The sequence below is a fragment of the Onychostoma macrolepis genome, chromosome 19, assembly GCF_012432095.1.
Source record: "Onychostoma macrolepis isolate SWU-2019 chromosome 19, ASM1243209v1, whole genome shotgun sequence".
Lineage (NCBI taxonomy): Eukaryota > Metazoa > Chordata > Actinopteri > Cypriniformes > Cyprinidae > Onychostoma > Onychostoma macrolepis.
The window spans coordinates 19,353,367-19,377,895 of NC_081173.1; the positions used below are offsets into that span (position 1 = coordinate 19,353,367).

The window sequence follows — 24,529 nt, forward strand, 5'->3', positions numbered from 1 at the left end:
CATGGATCTGCTTTAAATCACTCAGAAGACAACGCAGGCAGAGCGCTGCACATCTACGCATCCTTCCATTTCTTAAATTAGCCACTTTCAGCCTCGAGATACCGCCCCCAATTTCAGTGTCGGTACGGAGCCGCCAGGCCGGGACAGAGACGGAGAGAGAGCCCTCGGCCATGGAAGCGCTCGGACCCGGTAAGTGCTAAAAAACGAGCCGTATGACAGCGTAGTGCGGGCCGTTGCGCTGCCTCACCAGGGCCCGCGGTAGCGCGCTGTTTAGGCCTCGACGGAAAAAACGAAAACAATCACTCTATCGCGCTACGCCCGCTTGTTAAAACCGTACTAACGACACAAAGCTGTTGATAATTGTACTCAGCCTCGGCGAAGGAGATTTTGGGAAGCCAACAAGTGTTTGTTTATTACTGAATGAGCGTTAAATGGTTCTAGCCCAGTGCGGAAGACAGGACGGCATTGTGTGGTGGTGGGGATTTAACCACACGCAGTTTTCTTCCGCGTCTGCCATGAGCAAGCCTACATAATAAATAACACGTCCTCTGTTTTAAAAGTAACACATTTTTAATGTTTTTATCCCAGACGGTTTGATAGCGAAACGTACACATTCGTTATGAATGTTTTGCGAGAGCTTGAAACGCAAATGAACGCTCGCGTGCGGTGTAGTTGATACGGGCGCGGATGTTTTTTCCCCCTCTGTCTCTCTCTCTTTTTATTGTTGGCGCTTTGTGTGATCCCCATGTGCGTTTGTTTATGCCTAATGCTGACCATGCCAGAGGATAACGGTTGACAGGACTTTAAGCGCCAATGTCACGTATCTAACGCCATGCACAGCCAACGACCAGCTGTTGTCACTATAAGAATGAACTCGTTGACCTCTGACAGATTGGCTTAATTATGATCTTAGCCCATGACATGCATGAGAATTAAGCGATGCTGGTACAGTATAATTTTTTTGAGAGCTAGTTTGCTTTGGCTTCTTCAAATTGCCATGCATTTGTTTTCATATTGTTTGTTAATGCATCAGTGCTTTTGAAAACATCTGATGTGTCCTGTTTCTCTCAAGTGATACTTTTCATTATCCTTGCAGGTCTTCTGGCTTATTAACTTCATTTTTATTCAATCAGTATTGTCTAGAATCACGTTTGTTTATTGGACAAATGTGAAAGCCTTATAAATGACTCTTAATTAGCACTTTGTTTGAGGGCATGCTTAAGGAAATTAATAGGGTGCATTTTAAACTTTAAACATTTTAAGATTTTTTTAAACTGCAAAAACGACTGGTTTTTGGGAATGTTTGCTCTGTAAATGTAACTTCTATTCTTCAGCTGTGAGGTCAGGCAATACCAAAGATCTGCCATCAAAGTGTTTGCAAGAATGACAATGTATGTTGTTTGCGATATTAAACTGTGTAATTCTGAGCTCCAGCAGCTCTGTACGCTTGTGTTTGTTGACATTCTGTGGCTGTCAGAGTCTCGTGGCCTCTGCCAGCCAACATCAGCATTGTTTTTGTCTGTTACTACAAAACAAGATTTTAAAAGTCAACATGGAATCAAAATTGACCTTAATGGATCCGCATTTCTAGTTTTATTGTGAACAATTCATAGAAAAATTGGAATCTTTAATAAAAGTAGTTGAATAAACAACTGCCAAACATTGCATTGTTTTCCATTGTTTAGCAGAACTCCCATACTGCTAATAATATCCGCTTTTCACCATTTATTTAGTGCCTGATGAAAAATTAAATCCAAATGTGCCACATTGAAGGAATAAAATGGGTTTAAAACCACAATTCATTATGATGTTGTTGCAATCTTCCATCGTTTCGTTATAATTTTAATAAGTATTATTTGGTAATCTAAAATTAAGGGGAAGCATATGAAAGATCAGCAGCCATACAAGCAGCTCTTGTGTTTGGGTAACTGCAGCCTCTTACAGATCTGGATGTATTGATTGTAGCTGCGGTGTGTGATTCAGTAAGTAGTTAACATGGATCCTGCATATCTTTGTCATGTCTAGCATCCGTTGTGTAATCCAGGTGATCTGCCTGTGTCATGAGACTCAATGTCATTACTGAGTCATCACTTAGTCCAGCTGCCCCTCAGTTAAGCCTATCATGCCATTTAGTGCACAGCATTACACTTTTAGCCTGTTGCCCCCCAGTAGAGAGATACTGCGTGCAGGATGCAGTATGGAATATTCCTTTTTCATAGCCAAATTAAAAAATCAGCTACAGGATCTTCTTGTTGACGGTCCCAATGCAGCGGAGTAAAAAATGTGGCATGTTAATTTAAAGCTCTCTCGATTTTTGTCATGATTTTTGTCACAATTGTCATGTTTAGGGTTGCATAGTACTATTCCTTTGCACAATATTTAGATTTCCTGTATGCATAAAATGCATAGATAACGTATTATTTTTGTCTAAATATTTTCATTTCTGCTTTGAATGAACCAGAAGAAATTACAGCTCAAATCTTTAACAGTGTCATTGTGATTGTCATTGTCATTTGTTTGGTCTGCCAAGTGTTATGGCATTTTAAACAACGTGGAATTAAAAATCAATGCCATTTTCTGTGGGTCTAAAATAGCTCTTAATTGACTCTTCCACAAATTAAAGCCTTAAAAGGTCTTAAATCAGAGTAGAAAGTCTTAAATTTGTGAAGTCATGGCATTAAATGTTGCATGCACTGCAAAAAATTAATATTCCTTAGTATTTTTTTTCCCCAATACAAATATCTAAACTATCTATTCTGAAATCAAGATACACTTACTTGAGATGCAAATTGAACATGAAGTATTGTTTTCTGTTAAATAAAAATGAAGTGAGTTTATGCTTAAAACAGAATAAACATCTGTTAATGGAGTATGGAAATGTTTTCTCCTATTTTTCTGAGACAACTGGCTGATATTTGTTCTTGTTTTAATCATAAATTCACTTCATTTTGATTGATTTCACATCAGTTCACAAAACAAAACTTATCTAATGTTATTTTGTAAATGCATCTTGTTTTATGAATCTCATAAAACCTGCAGAAACCCTGTACATAGTATATAGTGTATTCTTAGCAGTATTTAGTAGATGCTGAAATGGTATTCCATTTTGAACATATTCTTATACTTCACATGACTGCTAGACCGTCAGGCAGTTCTTAGATGTTCTGGATCAAATAAGCAATCCAGTGCCCTTTTGTTCATGGATTACTTTACTCCTAATGCAATTGAAGGCATCAGGATACCACAGAAAGCACAGGCTCGATAATGAGTGCCGTGAGTCCCTGATTGCAGACTGAAGGCAGTAGCTGCCCACTTTTAGCGATCGTGTCTGACACTCCATCTTGGTGTGAAGTGTAACAGCTGAGTGGCCTATATATAGAGTCCTCTTGGTTTTTGATGAATGCAGGTTTTCCCCCATCTCCACCCCAGCCTTGTTCATGCTGTAGTTCAGAGAGCTTTGTTGGCGTTGAGGAGGGGGAGCCATAGGCAGACAGTATGTGGAAGGGAGGAGAGAGCGGTTATAGAGGCTCCCAATTGTTCTTCCTGGCGCTTGGCTTGCTAACTGGAGCGTGTAGGTTTGTGAGGGGCTTAGACCCCTGCAAACCACAGCAGTTTGACAAAAGGGTACATCATATCACTCTGATGGGCCCCAATAGCCATCCATCCCCCCCAAAAAAAACATTGAAAATTTTGTAATAAGGAAGTGGATGTCTGTTGCGTAGTTTGAAGCTGTTCCTGCTTATCAGTATCTATTTGGATTAAATAGGACTAAATTTGAATTGGCCATTATGTTGTACTTTTATAACAGGCAAATGATTTGGGTTGTGATGGTGTCATCCCAGATCGCGAACTCTTCCATATGACCCTGCTGTCGTCTGTCTGCAGTGGACACACAATCTTTTGTCTGATAGCTTGCGTGGGGCTGCCTGGAGACGGGACATTAATGATTGGCTATTATTGTTTCTTATTTTTTTACCCCGTTTGTGGGTTAAAGGTCAAGTCATGTCGCCGCCTTAGGTTGTTTGTATTTCTGTCATTCTGTTCTTCCCTGTTAATCAATCTGAAAGCCAGGCATTCTCCGTATTGTTGTTCCATGAAAGAAAAGGGCACGTCAGTGTATGGTATATGTCAGATGAGATCTCAGTCACTAGCCTCTACTACGTTAAACGAAGGTTCAGTCTTTTGGCTTCATCTAAACAAAAGGATTTTGTTTCTTCCAGGCCCGCCTGCCCCTACCTCCCTCTTCCAACCACCACGCCGGCCCGGCTTGGGTACGGTGGGGAAGCCGATTCGCCTGCTGGCCAATCACTTCCAGGTGCAGATCCCCAAGATCGACGTCTACCATTATGACATCGACATCAAGCCTGAAAAGCGACCCCGCCGGGTCAACAGGTGAGTGCAAGCAGATAAGAAATATAGTTTTCTTTCAAAAAAATTATTCTGAATTTGTATATTCTGTACAGATAGTCAGATTTCATTTACACTGCCATTCAAAATTTTGGGCTCATTAGGGCCCAAGCACCCTCTTGGAATTGATCTGTTTATTAAGGAGGGTTTACTGTTTTGTTTTTTTGATAGAACTCTTATGCTCACAAAGGCTGCATAATATTTATTTATTTTGCTTTTAGTTCCATTATTCCAGTCTTTAGTGTCACATAATCCTCTAGAAATCGTTCTATTATCCTTGCTGATTAAAATCATTAGTTTGCTAAAAAAAAAAAAAAGTGCTGACTTCAAACTGTTGAACAGTAGTGTGTGTATTAATTTATGTTGAGGATGTATTCATGAAAATTGCTTATGTAGCTAGCAGTGGAAATGTATTTGAATGATTGTGAATTTGGTATATGTTTTATTCTATAGAGAGGTGGTGGACACGATGGTGAGACATTTTAAGATGCAGATCTTTGGGGACAGGCAACCTGGTTATGATGGCAAGAGGAACATGTATACGGCGCATCCGCTACCTATCGGGAGAGACAGGGTAACCAAAGCATGATCAAATGCAGTATTTGGGTTTTCCCAAATGTTAAACATAACAATATACTTGTGCAGTGTTTCCCACAGACTTAAACTTTATTTGTGGTGGCATATATGCAAATTCATTCTCTGCCAGCAGGAGGCTCTTAGAGCTGGAGAAATATAGGTTTCCCCGGTAACGCTATACACAAAGCAGAACTCGGCTCACAAATGCTGCTTTATCAGACATTACATGTAAGATTAAATGAAAATGACTTCCAAAATTTTCTGAAGACAGTCGGTTTCCTTCAAAAATACAGTGATATAAAAACACCCGCACTGGGTTTCAATTTTGAAACGTCATGTTTATTCAACGAAGTCAGAGCCTTTTGGAAAATCTATTTGTGGCGGTCAGTTTTGATATTGTGGCGGGCCACCACAAATAAATCAATGTATGGGAAACACTGCTTGTGTTTAACTACTTATTGCAAGAAGAAAAGCTCCTTTTAAAAATTAGCGTTCTTGACCTGTGATGCAGGTGGATCTGGAGGTGACATTGCCAGGTGAGGGGAAGGATCAGACCTTCAAGGTGTCTCTGCAGTGGGTGTCAGTGGTGAGTCTGCAGATGCTCCTGGAAGCTCTGTCTGGTCACTTGAATGAGGTCCCGGAGGATTCTGTACAGGCTCTGGATGTCATCACTCGTCACCTGCCCTCCATGCGGTAAGCCACAGTCTCTGAAATCCTATTTGCCCATGTGAGTTGTGTAAAGGTTTTTTTTTTTTTTTTTAGGTTGGCTTGACATCTTTCACTCCTTTTGATACAGGTACACTCCAGTAGGTCGTTCCTTCTTCTCACCACCAGAGGGGTATTACCACCCACTGGGAGGAGGGAGGGAGGTTTGGTTTGGTTTCCATCAGTCTGTCCGTCCAGCAATGTGGAACATGATGCTCAACATAGATGGTATGTTTTGTCTTCCTAAATCTTTTCCTTCTATGTTTTTTTTTTTTTTTTTTTTTGAGAATATGCCCAACTCTGCCTATTTTAACTTTATTTTCCACACTCTGCAGTTTCAGCTACAGCCTTCTACCGAGCCCAGCCTGTCATTGAGTTCATGTGTGAGGTTCTGGACATCCAGAACATCAACGAGCAGACCAAGCCCCTTACAGATTCACAACGTGTCAAGTTCACCAAGGAGATCCGAGGTGAGGGAAAAAGCATGTTGCTGTAAAATGGGTCATAATGTCATTTACTGTAGGTCAAATTTAGTTTACACTACCCATCAAAAGTTTGGAGGTGGTAAGATATTTCCTATTTTGTTTTTGAGTCTTTTATGCTCACAAAGTCTACATCTATTTGATCAAAATTACAGTAAAATCAGCACTATTGTGAAATATTACAATAAAAATAGTTTTTATTTTAGTATATTATAACATAAAATTTATTCCTGTGATAGTAAAGCTGAATTTTTAGCAGCCATTACTCCAGTGTCACATGATCCTTCATAAGTTTTCTAATATGATTTACTGCTAGGGCTGTCGCGATGACCGCAATATTGTAATACTGTGATACCAACGAGCCAACCGCAGTGTATGACAAGCAACCGCAACAACCACGATGTTCGCGGTTTAAAATTTTTTTTTTCTTCTTTCATGAGGCTATGCTTTTTACACTTAAAGGTGCAATAGGTGATTGTCTTCATAAACATTTTTTGTTATGCTGGTTGAAAGTCTCATCACATCCCAATAGCAATCGTTAAGTTAAGTGGTCTAAATGTATTTATATATTCTGTGGAAGGCGTAGGACCAAGAAATGTTCGTCCAATTAAAACATTTTGATTGACTTTCCTACCTGCCTGTCAACATATGTATTAGCATACCTCTGCGCACCCGGTTCGCATAGACAGGATACATCATCAGCGCGTTCACGTACACTGTGCAGGCAAACATCAACAACCTGACCTTCCTTCCTGGTATTGTAGTACTGTTACTAACTGTGCTATAAAGTTTTCTCACTCTCTCGAATGACATATGATGTATTGTAGTAATGTTGTCTCTGGTCTGTGTGCGTATATACGTTCAGGAGGCATGGGTTTGGACAGTGATTTGCAGGGAGGGTGGGACGTTCGCTCTCAGTGCTATTAGGCTAAAGTTAGCATTTTCCAAGATGTCCTACTGCACCTTTAATGCATGTGTATTGAATGCCTCTATGTACAATTGTGATTTGTACAGAGAATCCGTAGATTATCTCTGAGCGCAGAGAGAGAGAGATTAGATGAAGGTGTGCGATTTTTTTTTTTTTTTTTTTTTTTTACCTGCGTCTGTCCTTCAGGTCAAGTCATATATTAGTGAAAAAATCAGTTTTACATCAGTAGTTCTAAAGCCCGGGACACACCAAGCTGACGATCGGCCATCGGCGAGCATCTGTGGGGCTAGTTTGTTTGGTGTGTTCCACTTGTCTGCTCTTGTTGGCCTCACGTCGGCAGTAGTTTGCCTGATTTAACTTGTTGAATCGGCTTCGGGACCATTGGTGAGAGAGGGAGAACTCTGATTGGATGTTCAGTTTAGCGAGCGAGTCCGTGCAGGAGAATTAAAGCGAAAGTGATGAAAACAGGCAAGTAAATGAAGGCGGAACGGAGAGAAGGCTGTTTTTTTTTTTTTAATATGATGTGATCTTACCCAAGCATTCCAATATGCGAATGTTTTCATAACATGAACCGCGTAAAATGATGAAAGTTATCAATGTTACTGATATTCAAAATGGTAAGCAAGCGCTGCTTTGTTTACGTTTTGTATATCTGTGTTTATCTCGTATATCTTTGTTTCGGTTTCTCGGTTTGAAAGATGAATATTTACTATTGATAGTTACTGATATAGACAGCTAATTCCTCTCACGCAGATGCAGAACGCACGTGTTAGTTTTCCGTCGGCTGTAGTCTATGCATAGTGTTCACATGCAGCTTTTTGGCCCGACGTTGCCGGCGCGAGGCGATAACATCGTCGGCTTTCGTTGCTGCTAGTTCTTTGCAGTCAGCTTGGTGTGTCCCGGCCTTAAGATGACAGCGATATATTTGTAGATGTATCCTTTTTAAGGGGATTTCCCTTGACTGGTGTCAGCACTGGTAAATGCATTGAATCAACGCTATTGATCTTTCTAAAGTGAAACATCAGCTTCAGCGTTACCCAGGTGATGCACTGAATGTCGATTGAGCTTTGTAAAGTGGCACTCAGTTAAATGAAATATTCCCAAACGTGTTAACTATATAATGAAATATCTCGATTCTCAAATATAAGTAAATGTATTTTACACCTTTTTATAGATGATGTTAGTTGATCTATAACAGGCGATGGCAAAGTAGCCTAATGTTAGTGTAATCTATTAACTACGAGCAAAACCTTTTAAACATTGTAAATTACTAATTATAACACTTTCATTGTACAGAAAGAGAGCAAAGGATCTTACTTGCATCGTTTGCACAGCTGCACTTTTTTTTGTTTATGATGAGAGAATTCGCCAGAGAGCAGAATTCAGTCAGCTAGCGCACACTGAACAAAACACTGGTGTTTCAGCAATGACTCATCTGAACGCCTCTGATTGGTCACTGCATTTATAAGCTTAACATAATCGTGTGTGATTGGTTATAATGCGCAGTGCTGTAAAAATGCGTCTGTCTCTGGCTCAATGCCAGCCAAAGCGCTAACACAGATTTGAATTTAGCAATGAACAATCTAATCACATCGGTGTGATCCTATTTTTATTTATATATATATATATATATATATATATCTCAAAGGTCATGTTAACCGAAAATTCTCCATCATTGACGGAATTTTTTAGCAGTGATGGAAAAATCTGAAGGCCGTCCGTCACTTTGGCAGATTACACACACTGAGATCGCTTGATCTGAGGTATCTACAGCGATCTATCACGCCACGTTAAAGCCAAAACGGTATTTATTGCTTGAATTTCCTAATAAAATGGACAGAATTTGAACCCTGAGACTGCATTTCATATCAAAAGTAACAACGCACAAAGCTTAGCCGATTGCCTAACGTTGCTGTGCATTCATCAAATGAAAACAGCATCGATTGGGAGTTAAGAAACGATATTGGTTCATAAAAATAAAAATCTATTAAAACAGAGAAATCGGTTTTATTTTATTATCCAGCACTAGCATATTTTGTTGTTTTAAGTGTCCTCCGCTGTCACTGACGCAGTCTCTGTTCATCTGTTCTCTTCATAAATAAATAAATGCATAAGCCAATATGCTCGTCCTTTAGGTTCATTATTAAAAATGAAAACGTGAACAAAAATAAAAGCAATTAAATGGGTTATTATAATTAAAATACGAAAATTAAATTGACGGGTAATAATAGATTATGACAGAATTTTTACTACCCTGTCCGTCAAAATGATGGATAAAATTAAAGTCTAACGCAACCTCTTTATATATATATATATATATATATATATATATATATATATATATATATATATATATATATATATATATATATTATAATTTTATTTATTCAGCTTTTTTTCTTTTTTTTTTGGAAGCTGCATTCAAAATCCACTTGGTTCGAAAATCTGAGGAGGCACGGTTGAAATTGAGCAGAATTTCGGCTGGGCCCTCCTCTGGTCTAGTGCCCTGGGCACATGCCAAGTAGGCCTGTGCGTTAATCCGTCCTTGTCTGTATTACTTACTATTGGAGAAAGTGTAATGGTCAACTTGGATCACGTGTGCCTTAATAACCAATCACATTACAACCTTGACGTCATTGAATTTCAGTCAGAGTTGCGCAACACTCAGTCGCCGTTTACGGATACCATAGGAGTGAATGAGAATTTTTTTTTTTTTGGTGTAAACAAAAACGTATTGTTAATGTAACGTTTCCTCTAAAAAGCTGTTTATTCAGCGTAGTGAAGCCTCTCCTCCATTGACATCCATTAAAAAAAAATGGCCTCTGGTCTCCTTTCCCACGTACTGCCAAAGCGGAAGCATTAGCAATTACGCTTTTTGGCTAAAGGTTGCAGGCTTGCCTTCTAGTGGCTTTGTACTTATTCATTCGGACCATGTGACGTCACCATGCTTTATTGCCGCCATTTTTTTGCCCGGGTCACAGCTGCGTGACCAGTTTCAGTCTATGATCACAGCAGCTACAACTACCAGAGGAAGATCAAACGAAACATTCCCAGAAGGTTCACAAAAAAGTTACAATATGCTCTGGATATGTTGTGCTGTTAGCTGTAACAACAGTCGTCAGAGAAACCCCGAACTACAATTTTATTCAATCTCAAAGGAGTTAGATCGTCGGAAAATAAATGGTTGGCTTCAATCAGAAGGGACCACTGGCAGCTAGGGTTGCCAATTTCAGAAAAGGAAAATAAGAGACAATAGAGATTCTTTATAGGAGAAGGGATGCTAAAATATTTGTACTGTACCACATAGTGTATGAAATTTACATGTCTGCAGTTAAGTGTATAAAAGGTTTTCAAAAATAATCACTTTTGTTTTGCTTAACCTATTTATGAACAATGATTCTAAAAAGAATTTTAATGTCATAAAAAATGTCTCACACATTACACACACATCTGCCTGAGTAAATTGTACCATGTGAATTGTGACTGCCCAAGTGGTGTAGTAAAATTGCATAGCCTGCATACATATATATATATGGCATAAAATTTGAAAGCATAAGAACTGAAAGTCTGAAACGTCAGTCAGTCAGTACTTTTTTTTTTTTTTTTTTTTAAACCATGGCAAAGTTAAATGTTATTGCAGCCATTTAGCCTATGAATGAATGAAAATGCATATTTTTTTAAATTAAAAATAACTTGGAGAGTGTGGGCTGCTTTTGGTGCTTGAATTTGTGCTTTAATATTGAGATCCAAGTTTAAGAATACACTGGAAGGTAAAATTTTAAAAATGTCTTTTTTTCTCTTTTTTTTAACAGCATTTACTTACAATAGTGAAAGACGTCTTCCCTCAGGTAGATTGCATGTTTTCTTGGCTTGCTGGATGTTGGGCTCATGATTAATAATCACGCTGTTTGCATTCGCCCAAACTGATTTGCTGAAATCAAAACACGGACTGTAAAGGGAACTGCCATTAGCGCGAGTCCTGCTCGTTGTGAAGTGGGAGTGACCAGCCAGTAAGAGGATTCTTCAAGGTCTTAAACCCTCCATCGGACGGCTACGTTCATAAAACAATGATTTGTCCAAAAAGAATGATTAATTATCAATTGTGGTAATGTTAGCTAAATTAACATTAAATTCAGATTGTGTAGTAAGCTAGCTAACGTTATCTTGTTAAACTATCACTGACTCAAACATGCTTTGAGATGATGTCAGTTTTAAATTTACAAGTAATAAGGACCTTACATATTATGGTCTAACTGTTACACTTGTTGCACCCATGTTAGGGCCCTAAAAATACAATCAAGTCCAAGGCTCAGTGAGGGACATGGTAGTAAAAGGTAATTTATTATCTAAATATATTATTATTTATTAAATCTCATTTAGATGTGCTGTGTTCGTTGTCATGTCGGACACAAAAATGACGGCGACCATAGCTGAAGTGATGTCTTTTGTATCCATGAATAATAATAGCCCAACAAGCTTATTTATATAGTAAGCAAGCAATACATGCATAAATAAATGCGATAATATTGGATACCGTGCTATAGAGCCGCTCAAAATCACCGCAAGGTAAATTTATTCAAAGCGACAGCCCTATTTAGTGCTCAAAAACGCTTCGTATGCTGCGTTTACACCATGTCGGAATTACTACAATTGCAAGATTTCAACTAAACTAAAAAGCGTTCACGTTCTCGAAGACCTGGTAATTACAGCTTGTAGGCTGGGAGTTTTCTGAGAGCTACGACTTGTATCACTAGACCGCAGTACCACCCGACTTCAGCAGATTAATTTAAGCGCTATGTTTAGGAGTTGATAGTGTTGCCATAGGAAAGCATTAGTCCAAGGACGTGAGCAACTCCGTGTAGAGCGTTACATGTTGTCAATCTACGGTAATTTAGAAAGGGCGTGAATGCAGCTTTATTATCAGTGTTGAAAAAAGTTGTGCTGCTTAATATTTTTGTGGAAACTGTGATTAATGTTTTCAAAATACAGCTTTTTTTAAAATAAGTCTTTTGTAACATTATAAATATCTTTACTGTCACTTTTGATCAATTTAATAATAATAATAATTTTTTTTTAAGTATTAATTTCTTTAAAAAAAAAATCTTACCGACCCCAATCTTTTGAACGGTGGTATATGTTGTGCCACATCAAGGGCCAAGACTGCTTCAGTTGTGGTTATGGAGAGAATTGCTGAGTTAATATCATTGTGTGTTTAGGACTGAAAGTGGAGGTCACACACTGCGGCCAGATGAAGAGGAAGTACCGTGTGTGCAATGTCACACGTCGCCCAGCCAGCCATCAGACGTTAGTGCTGTTTTACATTTTTACCAGTGTTTGCTGTAAAATATAGTTAAGCATTTAATACTATTATTTAAAAAAAAAAAAAAAACTATTTTTGCATTGTTATACCCCCCAGTGATTTCCTCCTTATTTTCTGCACATTTCTGCAGATTTCCTTTGCAGCTCGAGAATGGACAAGCTATGGAGTGCACCGTTGCCCAGTATTTCAAACAAAAGTACAGCCTGCAGCTCAAATACCCCCACCTGCCCTGCCTCCAGGTGGGGCAAGAACAGAAGCACACCTATCTGCCCCTTGAGGTAAGAGACATGCACATCATATGAAGTGTTTTCCAGGCTTTCGTATGTACAGAAATAAATTTGACTTGACTTGGCACTCGTTGAATCCTGTCTTGTATTCTCCATAAAGGTTTGTAACATAGTGGCAGGACAGCGCTGTATAAAGAAACTAACAGATAACCAAACCTCGACCATGATTAAAGCTACGGCCCGCTCAGCCCCAGACAGGCAGGAAGAGATCAGCAGACTGGTGAGTGGCACTTAGAATGCTCAATTTGGCAGCAGTACAAAGAGAAGTCCAACCTTATAGTTAAAAGAGCCAATCACTTTGTTTTACAAAAAAAAAAAAAATTCACCACTAAAGCTCCTGTTAATCCTTTTAGGATTATAAAAGATTATATAAAAGATCGTTTGTACCTGCTGCCATCAGATTTATTAATCAAAAAGCTATGTGATTCAGTATGATGGTTTTTATGTGTTTTGTAGTATGTGTCGGTCTGTATGTGTATTTGGTTTTCGCTGGTGTGGTCAAAGACAAATTTCAACCATGGTTGACAAAGATGTATTGTATTGTAGGTCAAAAGCAACAGCATGGTGGGCGGGCCTGACCCTTACCTGAAAGAGTTTGGCATCGTGGTGCACAATGACATGACAGAGGTGACAGGGCGGGTCCTCCCAGCGCCCATGCTTCAGTATGGGGGCCGGGTGAGTACAGACACTGGGAGGGACTGTAGCAGGGTGAGTACTGGGGCTCGGGTGCAGGGTGAGTACGGGTGGGCTGGGAGCAATGGCGTGTGCGTGTGCGTGTGCGTGTGCGTGTGTGTGTGTGTTGTCGTGGGATGAGTGGACTAACCAAAGGAATGATGATGAGACTCCACTTGGCCAATGCTGTTGAGCATCATCAACAATCTATTTTAACATCTCAGGAACGTGAGGAACTAAATTCTAATGCAATTAGATCATTATAATTACTCCTGTAAACTTCCACACATCTCATTTATTGCTGTTTGCTATTGTTTAAAATTACAACTGTACATAAACATCTCATTTTAACTTCCACAAATTGATGTGAGATGTTACTCGTGTAGAGAAGCATCATTGGTAGAGTCTTATCTTCATTCCTGTGAAATAACCTCTTGAGGGATTGCTCTCTCTTTGCAAACAGTACCAGTTGTTTTGGTTAATTTGGAAAAACTGTTGTATGTAAAGAGATCTGCAACCTCATGTCTTTTGTTTATAAATTCTTCTTAATTACTGTCACTAACTTATACTGTGTACTAAGTACGGGTGCAGTGAATACTATCACTGTAATTAATTTGTTAAAGAGCTCAGCTGAAAATTGAGTTAACATTATCTCTAACATCTTGTTTGTGTGCTTGTTTTGAGTGCTTTTAATCTTAATGTGTTTTCAGTTGCTCTAGTCTTCAGGGCATTTCATTTCATTACATTATTTTATATTTAAAAAATAATAAAATATACTAGGGCTGCACGATTATGACAAATCATAATTGTCGATTATTCCCTTGAAATTGTAAATGCGATTATTAATAACGATTATTTTGAACATATTTATGCCATTGTTTGAAGCTGCATGCCATATTTTTATAGAATATATATATATATATATATATATAAAAAGGCTGAAAACACTGTTCCTGAACTTTTATTGCTTTTCTGTAGCACTGAGCCTCAAATGTCAACTATACATTGGTTTGGTTTCTTCTTTAAACAGAAAACAGCTAAAATTGTGCATGGTATAATAATGTTATACTAAAATAATAAAAAAATGGTTTACTAAAGCTATATATTTAATTTACAATTAAACAGATGAAATTTCAAATTACAGTAAACTTTTACAGTACAATTTATATTATCAGGACTCCAGACTAACATTCAAAAGCAGTGGCACCAGCACCTGATTTGGCAGCACTGAACATGTAATAATAATATTACGAGTTTTGTCTCTTAGAAATGCAACAGAAATGGAACAGGAGCTTGAGTTGGGATGCAGATGTACATTTATTTTTAAAATGCATAATGTGAAAACTTTGAAAGTTGCTTTCATATTCTGGGCACATGCTAACTTGTAGGCCTATATCTAGTTTGCAACATTAATAAGGTGTATACTGAGTTTTGTCTCTTAATATTACGTTCTTAATTTATTAAGCCACTTTAATTCTTTTTATAACTCTCTTCTATGGGAGGAAAATACTTAACATGAAACTGTGCATTGCTTTCATGTTCTGGGCTCCTCTGCCTGCAAAGTCCTTTTAGAAAGGCAAATAATATCCACTTAGCTTTAAGGTGAATATAATATTAGTCACATCAACATTAGTATTGTTATTTTTTTCAAATTGTTGTTGGTCATTTAAATGTATGTTTTTTGGTATCGGTATCGGCGATACTGGCCTTGTATTTATTCGGTATCGGATCGATACCAAAATATCGCACACCCCTACTCTGCGCTGAACTCAAGCGCTTCTTACTGGATTTCACAGCGTTGTTTAGCGCGTGATCACGACTGGTCGCTGTAATAAACGCTCGCGCTGCGCTGTTTTCTTTTGAGGCGAGCGGATAAAAGGTCCGTGTGGCGCGCAGTTCAAACGAGTACCGCTATTTTGTCGCTTTTGACACGTTTGGCGTTTAACATATCTATCATGCGCAACAGAGTGACAGCGACTATCAGTTAGACAAAATGTCTTTTATCCAGTGTGTTTGAGTTAGTTAAACCCCGCGCTGCAAACACATCTTAAGCACACAGAATAATGCACGTGGGCATTTTTAATTGTTTATTTATGTTTGTTATCGCGGCTTTGAACGATCAGGCATGTAATCGTGGCATCCAAAATCGTAATCGCGATTAGAAATTCGATTAATTGTGCAGCCCTAAAATATACACTTTTTTTTTTCTTCAGTGTTTAAACATGTTTAATTTAGAATTATTTTTGTGGACCTTTTAAGAGTACTTCATAAGCCCTGAACACTAGAGCAGTTCTTATTTTGTATGAAATTCAAATAACTCCTGAATTGATGTTTCAGATGCATTCCTCCTTGAATAAATGATTTGTTATTGCATTAATTTACTTGCTTCATGTTTAACCTTTTACAGCTAATTTGTATTGCAGTTTTAGACTAAATTTTATAATATTAAAACGTTCTGTGTTTAACCAATGGGGAGGTTGGTGGTGGGTCTTTTCTGCATAGTCTGCTTTCTGCAATTAGCCCAGGCCTGTTAGTTTTGTGTTGGTGGGTATGGGGTTGGCAGTGGAGAGTATTGGGTAGTATGTGTATCTCGTGATCAGAACGAAGGATTCACTAAGAGTGTAGGGACTCTCTCCCCAGAACAAGACGGTGGCCACACCCAACCAGGGTGTCTGGGACATGAGGGGAAAGCAGTTTTATGCGGGTATAGAGATTAAAGTGTGGGCCGTGGCCTGCTTTGCCCCTCAGAAACAATGCAGAGAGGATTTGCTCAAGTAAGGATTGCTCTCAACTTTTTTTTTTTATAAATAAATATATATATATGATCATTTTTCTCTAAGTCTGTTTTAGTAAATTGAAAAGATGCATGATTAAATGATTTTTAATTTAAAAGACTTAATTATTTTACATTTGTTGCAGTTTTGACACTGATTTAATTCTGAAAGATTTTCAAAGCCAGAAGTGCATGGTTAAAGATTATTTTTTTTGTGTGTGCATTTGAAGGAGTTTCACTGACCAGCTGCGCAAGATCTCCAAGGACGCAGGGATGCCCATCCAAGGCCAGCCCTGCTTCTGCAAGTACGCCCAGGGGGCAGACAGCGTGGAGCCGATGTTCAAGCATCTCAAAATGTCTTATGTGGGACTACAGCTCATTGTGGTCATTCTGCCTGGGAAAACTCCAGTCTATGGTAAAGAGAGCTCCTTTAATGATGAAGCACAACAATAGTCAGAGAATTTGACATTGTGATACTGAAGTGGTTTTGTGCCTCTCCAGCGGAAGTGAAGCGTGTGGGAGATACTCTGTTAGGAATGGCCACTCAGTGCGTTCAGGTGAAGAATGTGGTGAAGACGTCCCCTCAGACGCTGTCCAATCTCTGTCTGAAGATCAATGCCAAACTAGGGGGCATCAACAATGTGCTGGTGCCACATCAAAGGTGGGTTTTGGACTAGGATAGTTTATGATGAGGTGAGAGTATGTGTATATGTACATATATCAGTTATAAACAGTAGGTATTCATCATTTACCATGAAATGCATTACATATTTTGTAAAAAATGCATTATACATAAAGGCTTCAAATAAAGTGCTACCAAAAGACTTGGATGTCATCTTTAGTTCAGGAGTTTTTCCCCATTGTGATTTCAGATTGCAATGTCAAATCTACATGATTAGACTGGGGCCCAAACAATGATTGCGTAAATTGTTCATTTTTAGTCCACTCAAAAACAAAAAACAAAAAAAAAAAATGTCACCTAGCAACAGGACTAACAATCATAGGCAATTTTAAAAGAGCTTCAATGCATTGCCAACCTGGAAATTCCCTGAACAAAGAAAGAAAACTTAATTCTGTTCAAACATATGTCTGTGTTTGCTTTCCATCAGGCCCTCAGTGTTCCAGCAGCCGGTCATCTTCTTGGGGGCCGATGTCACTCACCCACCTGCGGGCGATGGGAAAAAACCGTCCATTGCGGCTGTGGTGGGAAGCATGGATGGGCACCCTAGCCGCTATTGTGCCACCGTGCGAGTGCAAACCTCACGCCAGGACCTGTCCCAGGAGCAGTTCTACAGCCAGGAAGTCATCCAGGATCTCACCAACATGGTGCGAGAGCTCCTCATTCAGTTCTACAAGTCTACCCGATTCAAGCCCACACGCATCATCTACTACCGCGGAGGAGTCTCTGAGGGCCAGATGAAGCAGGTGAGTCATCCGGAGGAGATGCATCGACTCAGACTGCTGCTGCATTGATAATATTTGAAAGCTGATTTCAGTTGAATGAAATGAAATAAAATGTGATTTTGAGATGGAGAAATTACGTTCAGTTTTTCTTCTTCAGTTAATATTGTTCATTGTCTTATATAGGTTGCCTGGCCAGAGTTGATCGCCATCAGGAAAGCTTGCATCAGTCTAGAAGAGGACTACAGACCAGGAATCACTTACATCGTAGTGCAGAAACGTCACCACACTCGACTCTTTTGCTCGGACAAAGCAGAGAGGGTAAGTTGTGTTTTTTTTTTTTTTTTTAATAAATCTACTGTAAGTTATGTTCACCAAGGCTGCATTTATTTGATCAAATACAGTAATATGTACAGCAGCCATTTCTCCAGTCTTTAGTGTCACATTCCTTGAGAAATCATTCTAATATGCTGATTTGCTGCTCAACAAATCATTAACAATGTTAAAACAGTTGAGTTGCTTAATATTTTTGTAAAACTTTTTTTTCAGGATTCTTTGCTCTAATAGAAAGGCATTTAAAAAAAACTTACTCCCACACTTTTGAACAGTAGTGTATGATTACATATTTCTTCATTCTTAATCTTAACACTGTAAGTGTCAAAGCTTAAACTTTTTTCGGGGAAATGTTTGTTTAACTGTTGAATAAGGCTGCTTCAGACTGTTTTTGCTTGTTTTCCATCCTTTAAATTGCCTCGCCTTTGGTTAAAACAAAAACTGTGGTTTGTCGTTTCTAACTGTCTAAGTGGGCGGTTCATAGTCAGAATATGCGTAGTAGACTGCAGAACCAGACATTTGCTCAATGTTTAAAGTACCGGTGTATGTGAAGTAAAAAGTGACTGAAACGCAGGACGACTGACAACAGCCAATTGACCTATCGGTAAGCCCCGCCCCCCTTAGTTACTGTTGCTCCCTCGGACAAACAAACGGAGTTGCACACTGTCTTACAATGACAGCTGCAGTGTGAAAACCTTGTCCCACGATGTTTTTGCACAATTTTGGACACAGAAGGCCACCAAATGGGGATTAAATATTCCATGGAGGGATTTATAAAATATTTTAAAATGAATACGGTGGGTAACTCGAAGCAAGGGTTTATAGATCACAATGCAAGCGGGAGAAGTCTCATATTACGGTCGGTCATCACGATCGGATGACAACGTGCAGGATCAACACTGTTCATGTATCGCAGGTTATGATTAAATTAATGTACATTTAACCAGTTTAATATGGAGAGGCACTGAAATGTAGACCTTCGTTTATGTGTTTTTGACCTACACTGTAAAAGAAGCGAGAACAGTCCGCTATTTAGGTTTGTAACGTTACATTAGCATGGACTCACTAACTTTAACGTTAGCTAGTTATGGCCAGAGATACCTTGCTAAAGTACAAGATAACGTTAACGTTCTGATGAAAATTGTAACTTAATGAGTGTATGACAACCAGAAAATTAATGTTTTTGTCTTCATTTGTATTGGGGTGAATACTTGGGGACATTTTGCTCTGTTTTGTTTGGATTCAGGAAATGTAATAAAATAAATTATATTGCCCAGCCTCTCAGGATACCTGGAATCAGTGTTACAAGTACCCCAGGCACATCGTTTTTCCATTTTTGAAGCATAAACCCCATAAAACCGATGCGAGCTTCGGATCTTCCAATGTTTCTCTATGGAGCTGAAACCTAAAGATCCGACCGATAGGTCAATTGGCATGATCCCTACACAGTGTTCATTGCTTCCTACTCCCTGAGCAGGGGAAATCCGTTGAAGTTTACTACTTCGGAACATTCATTCACGGAATTTCACCGCTGCCTGCAGCATTTTCACACGCAGACAAAACTTACTAGAGTGTGACAAAAATGCATATGTAAATAAATACAATTTTAATTCACGTCTCGTACACTTTAATGACCTTTAAATGGAACACATACGCTCGCTTCGATCTGGAATCATGGCGGAATATCCTGTGATGTTCACTTCGCAGGGCACTTGCGTTCGAATAGAACAAACGTCAGAAGAGATACACACACACACACACACACACACACACACACACACACACACACACACACACACACACACACACACACACACACACACAAAATGTGCAGGGGGAGGGGGGGGCAAGGACTGGAATTGAGAACCGCTGACCTAGAGCAACGCACCTGTTACATAAACAAAGCATCACAAAATCTTGTTTTATAGGACATTGTGTTAATCTTAAAATCAACATGAATGATTCATTGCATTCTTTTCTAAATCTTGTATACAAATTTCTTTGACTCAGGTCGGAAAGAGTGGCAATGTCCCAGCAGGCACTACAGTGGACAGCACCATTACACACCCCTCAGAGTTTGACTTCTACCTGTGCAGCCATGCTGGTATCCAGGTGAGTCACAGCCCAGTTGCTTATTTGTTAACTCATCCGTTTGTCTGTTCAAGATTCATACATTTGCATTTCCTTCCCACAGGGCACAAGCCGTCCCTCTCACTATCACGTCTTGTGGGATGACAACTGTTTCACGGCCGACGAACTGCAACTGTTGACTTACCAGCTCTGCCACACCTACGTGCGCTGCACACGCTCCGTCTCTATCCCCGCACCAGCCTACTATGCCCGGCTTGTGGCGTTCCGTGCCCGCTACCACTTAGTGGACAAAGACCATGACAGGTTATTAGCATATCATTATTAACCTAAGGTGTTCTTATGAAGTTAATGAATGAATTTTAATGCTTTCTGTATCATTTCCTGTGCGCAGTGCTGAGGGCAGTCACGTATCAGGACAGAGTAATGGCCGAGACCCTCAGGCCCTGGCTAAGGCGGTCCAGATTCACTATGATACCCAGCACACTATGTACTTCGCCTGACGTCAACCAGCAGGAGACGCACTTCTACACTCCCTCTTCAATCTCTCGCTCTCTCTCTCTCGCGCTCTCGCTCTATCTCTCTCTCTCTCTCTCTCTCTCTCTCACTCTCTCTCTTTCACACTCTTCCTGTTTCTCTCTATCGCGTCTTCATCTGCAGCAAAGCAGTTCTGAAGCCAGGGGGCCATCTGTCAGTCCAGTCGAAATTGGTCGGCCTCGGAAGAACCAACCTCTACCAGCAGTCCTGCACTGAGAGGCTTTTGGCCTCCAATGCACAGAGGAAAAAAAATCAAATTGAGCCATTTTTAACTTTTCATTTCTTGTTTTGATTTTGAATGTCTTTTTAATTTGTAATATACACTGAGTGTGAGCAAACCTGCGCCATTGGTCAGGGCAGCTCTGGCTCTCTCAGCTAAGCTGGACTCTGTCTACTTTTACCTCAAGCCGCCATCGGCTGAATCTTGTCACATGTCTTTTGGGGCGGGTGGGGTGGATCTTGCATGTCGGGGTGGGAGGGTTTGACTTGGATGGGTTTGTGTTTCTCCTTTTTATGGTCGTATTTGGACTCTCTCCTCTCAGTCTTTTACAAACGAGGTGACCTGGGTATACATACCCATTACCCGCTCCCATTTTGTGCGCTCGTGTGGATGTACGTTTGTTTGTGTGTATGTAAAAGTATGTATGTGTATGTGTTTGTGTGAATGTGGGTTCATGTCTCATGGCAGGCCACTGAATTGTAAAGGGAAATCTAGGAGCAAACTGCTGTAAATGCCTCTTCTTTTTTTATATTAACACAGATATATAAAAAAATATATAAATATTTACAGCTCTATAAGCATATTCCACTTGATCTAACAGGCTTTCATAAGCTGATGGTTTTGTGTAGCAGTAGCATTACCCATGGTCTCCTCTGTGACTGTTGGGGTTGTCGGACCTGGGCAAACAGGGCTTGGTACAGGTGCCATTCTGCCTGTGGCAAGACAGGAAACGCATGCGTCTTATTCGGATAGTTATTTTACAGGGTTGAAAGGTATGGCCATTGCACAGTTACAGACGTAGCGCTAACGTGCCGTCTGATAGGCTAGGCTTGCAACATTACAGCACTCTCCCTTCTTTTATGCATTTATACATAAGATTCAAATCAGATTTGTAAGAGTTTAATATAAATGGTTTTTTGTGGTAAACTTTAACAGTTTGTTAGAGTAGATAATCGTTGTTCTCGTCGTTCTTAATGTTGATATTGATCAGTTGTTTGCAAATCGGTCGCATAATTAATTGATCCAGGAGTCATTGTGGTTGTTAACGGAGAGTGTTTGTTCCTTTTTTTTTGTTTGTTTTTTTTGTTTTGTTTTTTAATACAGCTTAATTTCTTGTAGAGTTGTGGTAATGAGGGCCCAAAATGCTTTGGTTTGTCCACTTAATCTTTTTTTTTTTTAAATGTTTGAACTGATCAAATTTGGAGTTTTAGCTCATTTCTGTACCAAGTTAATGGGGGGAAAAAAAGTGGAGTGACAAATCAGAACTTTTTGGGGGTAAATCTTAGCAATCTTCCGCAGTTATATGGATTTTACACTTAAAGTGTGTTTATTACTTCTGTGTGTATATGAACTTGAATCTATAATATAAATCTGAATGAATTTTCTCTTGCGTATTAAAAATAGGACACCATACATTAAGACACACGAGCATAAGCACTGCCTTTGGACTGAACGGCACCGATGGTGCGGTTTGAAGGGTCTCCAGCGCGCACGCCTCGTCGGGGGGCCGCTCTGCAAAAACCCTTTTGTAATAAACCATCCGTAAAGCAGCAGGTTTGCTATGAATGAGTTTGAGCACCAGCCTGTCGTTGGCGTGGACGCTGGTCCCATGAATGAAGAACAGGAAGTGGGCAAGGGCATTACATGCAATAAATTGGATTTGCGCGTCGAATGCTAAATGGGTTACTCAATGTCACAGCTTCCAGAGAATAATGCGTTTGAGTTGTGTGTGTGTGTGTGTGTGTCCTTTTAGGCATTTTCGCTAAAATGTTACATGACATTTAATTCCAGTTTGTATCATGATATCATTGCAAAGCAATATAACCCAAAATCTAGAACAATTTAAAAGCTGTAATACTTTTTTGTCTGTGGCTGTTGGTTGGATTCCTATTGCCATTTGTGTTTATGTACTTATTTTGCTTGTATCAATCAGTGGGAATGTGCATATGGTGGACTAGCTCTTTAGGCTATGTGGAAAATTTTCAAATTTAAACTGTGTTCGCCTGCATGCCAGAGTATTGTTCTAATCTCTTATAAAATATTTATTATGGCGCAGAAGTTTTTTTTTTATTAGTAAATCAATACAGTGAGACTGTTTTGAGTAGCGATGTTGTCCGGTCTCTTTTACAGGATTTAAAAAATTTCTCCAGAAATGTCAGTAACTCTGAGGGACAGATTCGAGGGCTGAAGGGGTGCGGATGTCAGTCTTTGGGAGCTCCAACCCAAACGAGGTACTTTCTTCAATCCCTGGGCCGCTCAGACTGACCTCCTCACCCTTTCTTTCCGTCCTCATGCTGATGAGGAGCCCTTTTACCCACTGTCTTGTACCCTCTATGCTCTCGGGCTCTCCAGTGCTGTGGCGCCGCCCTGGTGGCACCTCCACACATGCACTTCCTCTCTGCATGTGGTGGGCCCCGAGGGTCCACTGCACAAGGATATTACCTCTTTTAACTTTTTTTTTTTTTTTTTTTTTTTTAAACCGTTCTCTGTCCCGATTTAAAGAGAGCATGATTTTTTTTTTTTTTTTTAATTCCTATTTGATATATGGCTTTGTTATTTGAAAAATGTGTATTGTAATTTAAGTTTTTGTTTCTCTTACTGGTGTGTAGCTTTTTTGTGCTGTTCTATTCTCGTGTTCTGAGCTGTGTGACTTGTCCAGTAGCAATAGGGGCACTTTCTTTGACCTGCTGGGGAACGCTCAGGACCTCCTGTAGCTTCTCCTATCCGAGTGCCCCGTCAGTTGCTGTACTGCTTTGTGACATTTAAAAAAAAAAAATCTCCCCCCTTTTTTTAGCCTGCAGGGAATATTTGTGTTATTGTGCAAAGTAATAAATTGGTATTTTATGCCTATAACACACACCTCTGTCTCCTGTCATTATTGATGTTCAGGAAAGGAAACCTTAAAAGGTCTGATTTTTGTGAATATTTATTGTACAGAATACAGATATTAATGATTTCAATCATATCTTTTTTTTTTATTATTTATTTTTTTTATATATAATTTAATGTTTTCTAAAAATAGATTTAAAACCACTAGATGGCAACACCTACTTAGATCTACAAAGTAAACCACTCGCTGTTGTGATGCAGCACTATCCAGCTTAAATAATTTTCCTTTCTGAATGTTTATGTATGTGTTTTGTGTATTAATGGAGCAGACCAACATTTAAATTCCCAGAAAATCTTGCTTGGCAGCTTTGGCCATTGATTTTTATCATATGGTAAAGTGCAGCTTGGACGTTCCACTTCAAACAATTCCTTTTGTGTTCCACAGAAAATAGTCATTTATTAAGCTTGAAAAGACCCCCCCCCCTCTTTATTTTTGAAAGTCATTTGAGAAGTGTATACTTATGGATTTCTAAAGATCAGCTATTTATATTACGGTGTTCACATTTCTTTATTATACAGTTTGCCTTTTTAAAAGCTGCTTTCTTGTATGAATTATACTTGAGCTTCCTTGTGGGCCATCACTCATTCGTCTGCTCTCTCTCTCTCTTTTGTGTATCCACTCTCTCATTTCCTGTGTCCTGTGCTGTTGTCATGACCACTGTTGCCAAGGAGAGGCAGCCAAAAGAGAAAGGAAACTTAAACCAGAGATCTTGTAGCCGTAATATTTAATTCATCACCTCAGACGCTAACGTTTGCATGCTATGGAGCAGAATGAAACAAAAAAACAAAGCCTTTGGAAACAACTTGGTAGCAGTCCCTTTATCAAATAATTATATTATAAAATGTAACTTACAGTATATAGACCAAATTTTTTTTTAAAAAGCAACACGATCAATTCATCTTTAATCACC

General features: G+C 39.3%; 1 protein-coding gene across 7 annotated transcripts; it reads left to right on the forward strand.

Annotated features, from left to right (window-relative positions):
* The first annotated feature begins 27 nt into the window (after positions 1-27).
* On the forward strand, positions 28-23,588 carry ago4 (argonaute RISC component 4). 7 transcript variants are annotated; one of them, XM_058752847.1, is made up of 19 exons: positions 28-189; positions 4,221-4,392; positions 4,861-4,981; positions 5,495-5,676; positions 5,780-5,916; positions 6,024-6,158; positions 10,911-10,946; positions 12,315-12,402; positions 12,549-12,696; positions 12,806-12,925; positions 13,252-13,413; positions 16,003-16,151; positions 16,381-16,565; positions 16,652-16,811; positions 17,260-17,575; positions 17,738-17,872; positions 19,895-19,996; positions 20,079-20,278; positions 20,367-23,588. In XM_058752847.1, exons 1-19 carry the CDS (start codon positions 171-173, stop codon positions 20,473-20,475), a joined length of 2,676 nt encoding a protein of 891 aa, XP_058608830.1. In that variant the 5' UTR covers positions 28-170; the 3' UTR covers positions 20,476-23,588. The 7 variants fall into 7 exon arrangements, with proteins under 7 accessions (XP_058608830.1, XP_058608832.1, XP_058608833.1 ...); XM_058752849.1 differs by having other exon boundaries at positions 16,018-16,151; XM_058752850.1 differs by having other exon boundaries at positions 13,252-13,380.
* The last annotated feature ends 941 nt before the right edge of the window (positions 23,589-24,529 follow it).